Raw genomic sequence first — 12468 nt, 5'->3', positions numbered from 1 at the left:
TTCTCACTTTGAAAGGGAACCGAAATCTTGTCGATATTTAAAATTTTAGATGAAATTGTGGAATTTTGTGGAGTTTGTTTCCACATTTTGTCATGTTACAACTAAAACCTTTCATTTAAGCTTAGTTTGTTTGACAGCATGGTATGTTTGAATATATATTTTTTAATGTTTGCCTTTAATTTGATCTAGATCTGCACTTTGACTAGGCCATAATGACTCATCTGTAGCTCTGGATGTATGTTTAGCGGTTTTTGCACCTCTGAAAGGAAAATCTTTTGACAGGTTTTCCTTCAAGATCTCTGCTAAAAGCAAATCCACAGCATGATTGTGCCACCACCATGTTTCATGGTAGAGATGGTGATTAATGGTGTTTATTCACAGTCATGTAGGACAAATCATCAAATTTTGGATTCCTTCGACCGTCTTCCACATGCCTGTCGTGTCCTCTGGTCAATTTTGTTCAATATTTATTTATTTTTTAAAAACAAAAAAAACACAAAACCATACAAATACAGACATAAATAAACAATATTTAAATTCCTATTAAAGGCCAGAACACAAAGTATGGATGAGACACTGAATTGTTTATAGCAAATTTCAGAGACAACTTGAGATTTATTGTTTTCCCATAAACGGCAGATTTGTGGCGTGAAAAACAAATAGTTTTGATGCTGGCAGATTCTTTCTGGCCTGTTTTTCATTTCCTCATCGATGTTCCCCTACAGTTGGTTTTGTTGGATGCCTCTGTTTTTGCACGTTTACAGCTTGCCATACTCCTTTAACATACCGGAGAAAAGTTGGCTGAACACCAATTCACACCACAGTGTTCGTTTGTTTTTACATTTTAAAACACATTTTTTTTATATAATCCGTCCAAAACACATTAAGGTTTGTGGCCGTAATGTGAGAAAACGTGTAAAAACTCCAAGTTGTGTGAATATTTATGGTAAGAAACTGAAACTGGGAGCCAATTTGTCCCAAAACGAGTTGAAGGTTCAGTTGAAGTGCAGCAGCTTGGAGGGACTACTGTCCACTCAGTATCCCAGTTTCCTCTCTTTAACGGGGATCAATAACAAAGTGTGTGTGTGGGTGTGTGGGTGTGTGTGTGTGGCGCTGAGTGTTAACTGGCTCCCACACTCTGAAAACACTTCCTGGAAGAAGAAGAAATAAATAAATAAGTAAAAATTGGGCTTCACTTGACAAGAGGGACACTTGTTTAAAAGCAGCAGCAGTCTGAGCCAAATCATTACACACAAACAAAACTCACACACATCCGCCTCCTCACACACTTCCACCGCTACAGGTTTGGCTGCCTGGCTGCTACTACAAATAAATCCACAATCCAGGGGATTTGTAAAGTTTTCCACAAGCATATAATTTTAAATTGATTTTCAAACACATTTTGCTCACACAGGATCTAAAAATACACAAATTACAATGTTTTTATTTTGATTACAGTGTCTAATTTTTCAGTTTCCTGCATTTCTTTCTTCTTGGTTTTGAGTGTTAAAATCAGAAGTACTAACTTCTAAGTTAAATCAAATGTATATATTATATTATATATATTTAATATTCATTATCTCAACATAATGATAAACAAAAGCCTTCAGATTTTTTATCATTTTGTCGATTATAATGTAATGAAACAATAAATAGAGCTATAGCTTCAGATCCTGTTATACTAATATAATGAAATAACATAACAAACCTTCATTTTTTAGTATATTTAACTTCAAACTCACATTATGTTATAATGTAACAGTTTACATGACAAAATCAAGTTAAAGTCATATTTATGTCGAGATATGAGACGAAGAAAATGCTTTAATAATGAAACAATATGAGATAATTTTACTGTTTTAGCACAGAAACATGCTTCAAATCTTGTTTTCTCAGGATGATGACAAAGTTATAGTTTAATAAAGACAAAACAAGACTGTGGCGCCGTTATCTCTACATAAAACAAAAAACAGTTTTTGGTTAAAAGTAGTTATCTCCGAATTTAAAATAAAAACTGAAAACCATCTAGCAATGGTATTTGAAATCTTGTTTTCTCAGGATAATGACATAATTACAGTTTAATAAAGAGAAAACACGATTTTTGTCTCTACATAAAGACAATAAAGATGCTTTTATTTATCTCAAAATGAAAAGAAACAAAAATAAAAACCATCTGGCGATTTGCTATTAGAGATTTTATCTCAAGATAAAATTCAACAAAACAGGATTATGAAACAATTAAACTGTGTTTTTTAACAACCTTACATTATTTTAAATGAGAATATTTTTACTCTCAAATTAAAACAATGATGTGGTCTCACTATGTCAACTCAAATCAAGATCATTTCTCCACTGAAAATGACCAAAAAGCTGATATATATATATATATATATATATATATATAATAGCCTGTCCAAAAATATGTTTGAGGGTCTCTACTAAACAAATATTTTAAAAAGTCTTAATAATTTTTATATATGTTTAAAACTATTTATAATGAAGAAAATCTGCTAATTAATTTTAGAAAATCTGCGTATTTCACTGACGGTCTGAAGCAGGTTTAAAACTAAAATAAATCCAATTAGGGAGCGACTCCAGGAAGTTTGATGATCACAAAGAGGAAGAAGAAGAAGAAGTCAGTTGAACCGCCTTATGATTAATTCAGCAGAACTTTAACTGGAGCTTGCAGGACGCAGGACAGAGAGGATGAAAAGAGGAAGACAAAAAAAAAACCCAGTGAGAGGAAGCATCAAACCACTGCTCCTTTTTTCTGCCCCAGCAGAGGAGAAAGAAACAGCCACGTCAGGGTGGGTGTGCGCAGCCTCATATCTGCGTTGTCCCCGCCTCGCATGTGACAGCTTGCAGCCGTGATGGGACCCCATGGGAGCGGGGAGCGGATTCACTAACCTGCCGGTGTCTGCGAGGCCGACGCGCGCCTCCAATCTGGTGGTCACATGGGGAGGAGGAGGAGGAGGAGGAGGAGGAGGAGGAGGAGGAGGAGGAGGAGGAGGAGGAGGAGGAGGTGTGTTTGTGTTGGTGATGATGGTGGGGGTGTCGGTCATAATGGGAGGGGGGTCGTTAGATTATTAGGGGCTGTCGAGGCCAAGGCGCGGGGCAAACTGTTGTGCTGGATGTGCAAAGTGCGCACAATGGCGTTTAACGCGTGTTAAGAGGAACAATTGTGCAAAAAAAAAAAAAAAAAAAAAAAAAAATGGCGCAGTTGAGTTTTTGAATCCCACTGGTTGGACTTTTTCAAGGACTATTAGGAAGTTATTTTTTCCCCAACTATCACCATTCAGTTAAAAAAATGGAGTTAAAGATATTTAACTTTTTATAAAAGTTAAATATCTGGACATGTAGCAATAAAATAAAACCGACTGGATTAAAATATGAGGAAAAAGAAGGAAAAATTCAACAAAGGAAGCAAGTTAAAGTGGAAAAAAATGAAATATAAATAAGATGTAATAGAAATAAATTTATATATCAAATAAAACAGGTTTTTTCATGTTTATTTCTAATAAAACATAAAAAATTTAATTATTTTAAGCTTTAATCCACAATTAAAAGTGTTTGTTTTAATTATGGATTTAATTCTTTATTCTACAAGCTTCAAATTACAGCAATAAATGATTAAATATTTAAATAAACAAACAAATAAATAAATAAGTTCAAAATGGTGCAAATAAGTATATGTAAAAAAAACAACAGCTGTTTTTGTTTTTAGTGACTATTATTATCTGTAAACATTTATTTTTAACAAATAAATGCAACTCTTTAAAGGAGTTTTACTCTTTTTTTTCTTTTACAATATTTTAAGAAAATAAAAAATATATATAATTACTTATAACTAAAATGATAATAATAAATCTGAGCCAAACTGGATTCAACATAAATAAAATGTTGACGTTTCAGTGGATTAACAACAGAATAAAACTCAGCAGATGGTGAATGCCAAAATGTAAAACACAGAAGAAGAAGAAGAGGAAGAGGATGATGATGATGATGTGCAAGAGATCCGGAGAAAGAAGAAGAAGAGTCGAGGAGGAAGCAGCGAGCCGCTGCTCATAATAACCCCATTATGAGCCTCATCAATGATGTAATGAAAGCAAACAGTGTGAAAATTGCCTGTAAACAGTTGGATCTGAGTCTCCTGATGAATCCACTGTCTCCTATCAAAGCGAGGATGAGGCAGAGAGGAAGCGCAGCGGACGGAGGGAGGAAGGAGGGGAGGTCCACTCCGGCTCCCCTCAGCCAATCAAGGCTTGTCACTGGGGACTCACGTGGACGAGGCGCTCTTAAAACCTCGCTCCTGACTTTTCCTCAAGTTCAATTTTTTGGGATTCCCTCCCACCGCAGCCGCATCAAGTCGCTTTTACTTCCCCAGTTGTCACTATTTAACCTGCTTTATCTCTCCTTTTTTTCTCCTCTTCCTCCTTTCTTCCTTCCTTCCTTCCTTTCTTCCTTCCTTCCCACAGCGGCTCCGGACTCTCCTGTCGCTCCGCTTCCAGCTCTTTAAAGCCCGGTTTTGAAACCCGCTCTAGCCGCACAGGAATGCGGCCGAACCGAGCCCGGCGGGAGGACGGTTCCTGTCCATGGTGCTGAACACTGGGGAACGTTTCCTCTCCCTCAAGCCCCATCGATTCCTGCACCAGCTGCGTTATTGATCGCCGACCTCAAGAAAATTGGATAAGCGAACTGTTTTCATTTGAATTTTTATCTGGAACTATTTCCGCCGCCCGAACCGGCAGGAGGACTGGAGGCAAAGCGGATGAAAATAAGCGGCAGCGGCGCGTTTTCCGGAGAAGTCCGAACATAATCCAGCTTTCTCAGAGTAAAACTTGCACCTGAAACCAAATGGTCATTTAAAAGAGAGATTAAGAAAAAAAAAAAGGCCTCATCGGAACAATGGAGGCGTCCACCAACGGGTCCAGTTTCGGCATCGACTCGCTGCTGTCCCACCGGCCGGGGAGCCCGCTGTCCAAGGCGGACGGCCTGCTGCCGGGGGAGTGCCGCTCGCCGCTGGAGTTCAGCCCCAGATCGGACGTGGAGAGCGGCTGCTCGTCGCCTCCGTCGCCCCGCCGGGAGTGCGTGGAGGAGGCAGCCCAGAGGCAGGTGCACAGCGCGGGGCTGCCGCCGCACCTGCAGCACGCACAGATCTCCGCGGGCGCGCAGCAGCGGACCGTCACCTCCTCCTTCCTCATCAGGGACATCCTGGCGGACTGCAAGCCGCTGGCCGCCTGCGCGCCCTACTCCAGCAACGGCCAGCCGACGCAGGAGGCCGGGCGGCTGGCCGCCAAGATAGCCGACGATTTCATCGAAAAGATCCACAGCAACTCCTCATCGGACAGCGAGTATAAAGGTAGCAACTTCTCCCGAAACATTCCCTTCTGTTTTTAAACTTTTTATTCAGGAAACAGAAAAAAACAAACAACAAAAATAACTTTCTGCATGTTGTCCATAAATAATCATGATCCATCTCTGGCCGACAGGATCAGATTTTCTGTTTATGTTTGTGATTCACATTCATCTGATACACAGTTGTATTTTTTTTTGGCAATTAACTGAATTATTTATTTTTAATATTTTAGATTTTTTCCATCTAGACTCAATATTTCATTTTAATAATTCATGTGGAATTAAAACGAGACACAATAAAGCGAAAATATCGATTACTTTGAACCAAACGCTTTAGAAAAACGGCAAAATTTCCAATCTAATCGATTTAAAAATGATATTAATCACTTAATTTAAATTCATCATTTGTTATTTTTGATTTAATTCTCAGGTTTTTGTTTGTTAAGTTTGTTCGCGGCGCGTTTTGCTCTGATGGAGGCAGAAAACATCCAGAGTCTCTGGAGCTGAAACTCAGCAACTCGTTTCATTTCAACCAGATTTCATATCAAAATTCACATTTTACACATTTTTGTTTGAAGATTTAAACTGAATCGCTCATTTTTTTTCCCCCGCGTGTGCGCCCAGCTCCTGATCGATTCATTGATTTATTTCAATAACTGATTGATTTTTTAAAAAAGCAGCCACGCGCACCTTTACTGTGACGCCCGGATTTGATCCAATTTGTCAGATTTCGGCGCTTTAATCAGACGTGTGAGCGCGCGCGGCTCGTGGTTTTTCCCCTTCCTGTGAAGTTGCGGCGGCCGCGCGTGGAAAGGCTGCAGCTCCGGCCCCTCGTGGCTCAATTAGGGGGATTATTACCGCGCTGCTTCCTGTGATGCCTCCGCTATTCAACATCTCTCGCCTCTGTTCGCGCGTCTCTCCTTCAGAATGGATTATAAGAACTCGTGTATGTGGTTTCTTTGCGCCTCCACGCGTGGAAAGAACAAAGGCGTCGCGGCTCTGCTGACGGGGAAAACATCAGATCTGAAATATGAATATTGAAGGAGCTTCTCATAACAACTTAAGGCCAAAAATCAAACAGCCCCGCAGCGAGGAGAGCCGCTTTGCGCGCTTAAAATCACGTTTTGGTGAAACTTTAAGGTAAATTCCTCACGCTAAACACAAGCGCTTTTGTAATTTACAAAAAAAAATAAAAGTGAAATTTTGAAGCTGGAATTGCGTCTTAAGCAAAAAAAATAAAAATAAAAAAATAATATCAGTTATATACCTTCAATTTTCAACGACTGTCATTTTAAGACACTTTATGGAGCCAAATATGCAAATTAAACTAATATTGTTAATTAAAACGCCTTTATTTCTCAGCGTATAATATTAACATTTTCAATAAAAACGATTTTGAAGACTTCATAATTCATGCTCTCTGAAAACCAGAACATTTCAGATCAATCAATGACATTTTCTTTCTGTAAAACCAATTTAAAATATATTTTTTATTTGTTTAAGAACTATTATTGATGCGCAAATATTTCCAGCCTTCGTGAGACAAAATGTTGCTCCCGTGTTCTTCCTCTCAACATTGTTCCTGGTTTGCTTTTGCTCGGCAGTGAAAGAGGAGGGGGACCGGGAGATCTCCAGCAGCCGGGACAGCCCCCAGGTCCGGCTGAAGAAGCCCCGCAAGGCCCGGACGGCCTTCACGGACCACCAGCTGGCGCAGCTGGAGCGCAGCTTCGAGCGCCAAAAGTACCTGAGCGTCCAGGACCGGATGGAGCTGGCGGCCTCCCTCAACCTCACCGACACGCAGGTCAAGACCTGGTACCAGAACCGGAGGTGAGGACCGAACCGCCGCCGGTTCTGCTGGGTTTTTAAATTTTTTTTTACTGGGTCCGAGGAGGGAGGAGAGAATCTGGTTTCCCACTGAGGAGAACGTTCACTTCCATGGCTGAAACTGAATAATTCACATTTTCTCTCCATCCATTTAAAATAATTACAGCTGCATTTGGTTTATTTTGAACTTTAAGGTTCATCTTTGAACCTATAAACCTCAAAACACTTTATCTTTTATTCCATCAGCTCTAATTTAGCTAATAAAATGTGTCAAAGTTGGACTTTTCCATCCAAGAATCTTCTCCAGACACTTTGGTTAGACTTTTTAAAATTTATTTTAAGCCACATTCAGATGAATTTCTATCAACAAGAAAGAAAATGTGTTTGCTTTATTTTATTCTACTGAAAGAAGGAGCAAAAAGTTGATTGTTTCTTCAACTTTAAACCATTTTTTATTGGTTCTATAATGACAAACTGCAAACATTTATGCAAGTCAAAAAGCCGGAAAGTGCTAAAAGTTTATGCGTTTCCCTAAAACATAACAACACGTCAGGTTTAGTTTGTTTAATCAACCAGATGGGGCCCAATTTGGAGGATGTGCCTTGGAAACTTGGGTCCAGATCCAGATGTAGAACCCAGATGTTTCCCACTATTTGAAAATATTCTCTTAATATCCATCCCAGACATTCAGTGTTTAACTCCAGTCCAGCTGTCAGGGTCCAACATACACAACACAATTTTATACAATTTTAAATATTTGTTTAATATGGAAAATGAGAAGAAAACATCACTGCACGTCATTTCAGTTCTGAATGCATAAAATGGAGAACAGAGGAAAGAGACCAAATGCACCAATTATTTTTCACTTTTTATCAACCATCTATTTACAGCTTAATAACAAACTGCTGGTCTGAAACAATTATTTTCCCTATTTAGGCCAGAAAAATGCATCAGAAATTAAAAGTGCCTCCGCTTTACGATTTTCACATCGTTTTGATGGAATCGATGTTTTCTTTTGCATTTGGGGAATAATTGACTTTAGGAACAACGACTGACGGCGCCGTGTTCATCGCCTAACGTATTATTTCAGTTTTTTACAATTGGTGGTTCAGAACCACAGTTTCCAGTTGGACAAAGCCTGGATTAAAGACTGGATTTATTTCTTAAGGTTTTTGTAGCTCCAGTGGTTTTTATTGACGTTAGTCAGAGAGGAAGTGGGTGGAGAGAAAAAGGGAAGACATGCAGCAAAGGTCACAAGGTCAGGAATCAAACGGGAATAATAGTCCAAGTCCCAGAAACAACTTTTTTGCACCTTTTCTTATTTAGATATTAATAGTCAACCAACATTTATAGAACATATGGAGCCCATTAATGGGTCCCAGATTGGATTATACTGGGTAGCTTCATGCTAACTGGTCTGATTAGCATGAATGGGTTCCACTAGATCAAAAAGTTCAAAAAGTGGGACCCATATGGATCCTAGATGTGATGCCCAAGTGAGAGGGGACCCATTTGGTTTTGCCAATGTGTGTTGCATTGAGTCAACCCAATGGGTCTCATATTAAAAGCCTAGCATGAGTTCAGGCCCAGTTAGTGCTGAGAAGAAAAAACATGGCGTCTTTGTCGCTTTAAAATTTCAGTCAGAAAGAACAATTTAAATCTGAAATGGCCGACTGTCGTGACCCCGAAATTAATTTAGTATATTTAATTTATTTTTAGTTTTTAAAATAATTTTCTGTTTCTTTATGACTTTAAGACCTTTTTCAGCTCTGACAATCCTAAACCATAAAAACTTCTGCTTGTCATCAGTTCCCAAATGAGTTAACCCAACTCTCCGAAACGTCGACGTCCAAGAATGTCTTACATTTACTTATGGGACCCATAAGGGACTGGATGAAGAATACAAGTCCAGGAGCGATTGCCTTTGTTTTCATTAATCACCCCACGTTATTAACTCCCTATATTAGCTTGATGTTGGTCATCTCTGGGCAGTTTGTGGGACCCATCCGGTCCTGGGTGTGTTGTCCAATTAGAACAGATTTTCTTAATACCCATTTGAGACCCACTAAAATCCTACATTGGGTCCCCAACTATTTATTTAAGCCAAGTGGGTCCCCTTCAAGAAGCCGATTGCGAGCGCAGGATCACTTAGAACCCATCCAGCCAGAGCTAACACCCATATGGGGCCCATATCCACTTTGTCCATGGACAGGGAGGCAGCTAAGTACTTTCGGAGGGGTATGCAGACACATTACAGGCCCCCCTGGGGGGTTTCAATGCACAAACAGCTGTCAAATACAGAAAATGACGACTAAAAAATAATTAGTCCACCATCGTTTGGCGCCCCTACGAGTCGCACCCACTTTTTGTGCCACTGTCAACAGATTTATAATAATGTGTATTTTAGGTCGGTCAGAAACATTTTTTATTTGGGATATATGACTTTATTATGGCCCATTTGATCAATTTTGATTAATTTCTAGTCACATTTTGAAAAAAGCAGTCTTCTCTTTTTTCACTCATTTGTCGTGTTTTCAACGTCCAGCTAGAGGGGATCATTTACAGAAACAACAGGCCCGTGAATTGTTTCTTTAAATTTTTTATTTTACTTTTTAAATGCTCAGGAAATTATTTCTTATTTATTTTCAACATTTATGGCAGAAACCAAGCTGGTCATCACAGTCTGTGACTGAATTAACCTGAGTTTGTTTATTTATCTTTCATTTTATTTCTAACTCTCATGCAGCTAAATGACATAAATAAATATTAAAAAAACCACAATTTGAGTCGGAGTTGCTTATGAATAATGCATCGTTGCATGTGTGCATATTAATAATTCAAACAAACTACTATATCTACTCAATTATCTTTATGATGAATTATTCACCTGCGCGGAGTGCACGCTGTGTTTGGGTGTGAACACAAAGTGGCAGGCTGGAGATTTGGGTGATTTTAAAAACAGAGCGGGGGGTAAGAGAGGCTGGAAGAAAAAAAAAAGAAGAGGAAAACATTCCCTACTTCTAATTGGATCCCAGGTTAACAGATGGGAGATATTTTGGCGCGTCAAACACAATCGCTGGCGGCTGCAGGAAGACTAAAAACAGCCCGTTTTATTTCTCTGCAGGACAAAGTGGAAGCGGCAGACTGCGGTCGGGCTGGAGCTGCTGGCGGAAGCTGGGAACTACTCCGCCCTGCAGAGGATGTTCCCGTCCCCGTATTTCTACCCGCAGAGCCTGGTGTCCAACCTGGACCCCGGGGCGGCCTTGTACCTGTACAGGGGCCCCTCGGCGCCCCCGCCGGCCCTACAGAGACCGCTGGTCCCGCGGATCCTCCTGCACGGGCTGCAGGGGGGCGGAGAGCCGCCGCCGCCCCCTCCGCCTCCACTCCCCCCCATGTCCGGAGTGCTTCCCCGGCCTGCGCAGCAGCGGTGAGCCGGGCCCCCCTGCTGAGCTTTTACAGGCCAAACTGGACCCGCTTTGAACGAACAGGACAAAATAAAGAGAAAACGACGAACAGTCTATGGGACGAAACTGGACGGAACCGAGCCGAAAAGACTCTAAACGGACTTTTTGTTGTTGTTTTTGTTTGTCTTTGTGAGACAGAAGCTTTATTTATAATGTATTTATTTTTCAGAAGGCAATAAAGCCTTTAAGTTAAGTATTTATTTACACCCAGTTTCAGTATTCGGGCTCCGGTATTTGACCTCCAGCCAATTAATTATTAATTATTATTATTATTATTATTTACAGGTAAAATGATCAAACTTTCATGTCTGAATAAAAAGTAGTTGTATCATCCAAAGGAAGAATATTTTTTAGTTTTTTCATTCATCCGAGTCGTTGACGTGTAAATAAGAAATAAGAGGACTTTTCCTGTTCGATTGTTTGTTCGGTCCAGTTTAAACCGAACTGGTGCGACAATAAATATACGGACGGACTGGATGTTTGGATCCACAAACTTTGGCTCTTGCTGACTTAAATATGTCAAATTATTTATATCTAAAACGCGGTTTTAGTCCCCCAACAGATTTTAATGCACCACCTCGGTGAGGCCTCATTTTGTATTTTTATCGATAATCGATTAATCAGGCTTGGGCCCTGAGCTCAGGTGGATTTGTTGACGTTGTGCATCATTTCTGTTATTTCATATGAAGCTGTGAGAATAACTCCGTACTGTTCCGACTCTCCTTTATATTGGTGAACATGTATATTGCAGATATCAACCTTGTGGAGTGATTTTGGTATAATTACATTTCCTGGATTTTATTCGATTTCTTCCCTCTTCTTTTTTTTTTTTTTTTTTTTTTTACATTTGAGTTTTTTTGAAAGACGTTTCCTCCCAAAAAGTGGTGAAGTTTATTTTTTATTTTTTAATGAAGTTCACAGCAAAGGTTGGACTGATTCAAAAAAAAAAAAAAAAAGAAAAACAAAAGGGGGGATTTGATGTAAAAAAGAATTACTTTTATAAATGTGGAAATAAAAAAAGATGTCTTTCATTTAATGCCGTGAAGCGCTGTTGGAGTTTTGTGGGGAACATGGAGGGGAATCAACACGTGGATTTAGGAACAATATGTTTATTGTTGATACACGAACATTTGTTTAAATTCTTCCAAGCGCAAAATCTGGATTTATGTGAACCAGACAACAGAAATCTGGGTGAATTTGAAACAATTTGGTGTCTTTTCCCGAAGATGGCGTCCACTAACCCCGCCTGCAGACAGCAGCGACTCCGACCTGCTGTCCATAAACAATGCAGGGAGCGGCATGAAATATTAATGCCATTCATCGCAATTGTTTAAGTGCCTTTAAATGATCCCCATTTTGGAAAATTGATTGTTTCCATCCGCGTGTAGTTCCTCCTTGAGAGGCTGCTGGATGCGCGCTGCGGTGCCAAGCGGCTCCAACAGCTGGTGACCGGGCCGGGGCTGCCGGCAGGCCGGGGATCAGAGCCGGGACAGCTGGTCAGCGGCGGCCCCACCGCCCCGAACCCCCCAGTCCAAGCCTGAGCGCACCCACACGATCCCTCCGCGGCGCGTCAGGGGTTAAAGGAGTTCAGGCTGACGGACAAGGCTTGGCGAGCAGGATGTTAACGACGAGACAAAAGACTTTAATAGGTTTTAATTGAAAGTCGATAATGGGCTGGATAGCCAGCTCCCCCTGCTGTCAGCCGCGCATGGCACCTGTTATCTGGGAGCCGCGCTCCTCCTCTCCGCGGCTGATCGGGCCGTGAAACATCAAACTGACGGCTGGAGAACTTGCGCTTTTATCAGGCGGAAAATTGCATTAAAAA

At 40.4% G+C, this 12468-nt stretch overlaps 1 protein-coding gene across 1 annotated transcript; it reads left to right on the top strand.

Annotated features, from left to right (window-relative positions):
• The first annotated feature begins 4073 nt into the window (after positions 1-4073).
• barhl1b (BarH-like homeobox 1b) lies at positions 4074-11611 on the top strand. Its single transcript, XM_032570341.1, has 3 exons — positions 4074-5359; positions 6960-7182; positions 10304-11611. Exons 1-3 carry the CDS (start codon positions 4906-4908, stop codon positions 10608-10610), a joined length of 984 nt encoding a protein of 327 aa, XP_032426232.1. The 5' UTR covers positions 4074-4905; the 3' UTR covers positions 10611-11611.
• Positions 11612-12468: the final 857 nt, after the last annotated feature.

The sequence above is a fragment of the Xiphophorus hellerii genome, chromosome 8, assembly GCF_003331165.1.
Source record: "Xiphophorus hellerii strain 12219 chromosome 8, Xiphophorus_hellerii-4.1, whole genome shotgun sequence".
Lineage (NCBI taxonomy): Eukaryota > Metazoa > Chordata > Actinopteri > Cyprinodontiformes > Poeciliidae > Xiphophorus > Xiphophorus hellerii.
This window is presented reverse-complemented; position numbering and strand designations above follow the sequence as displayed.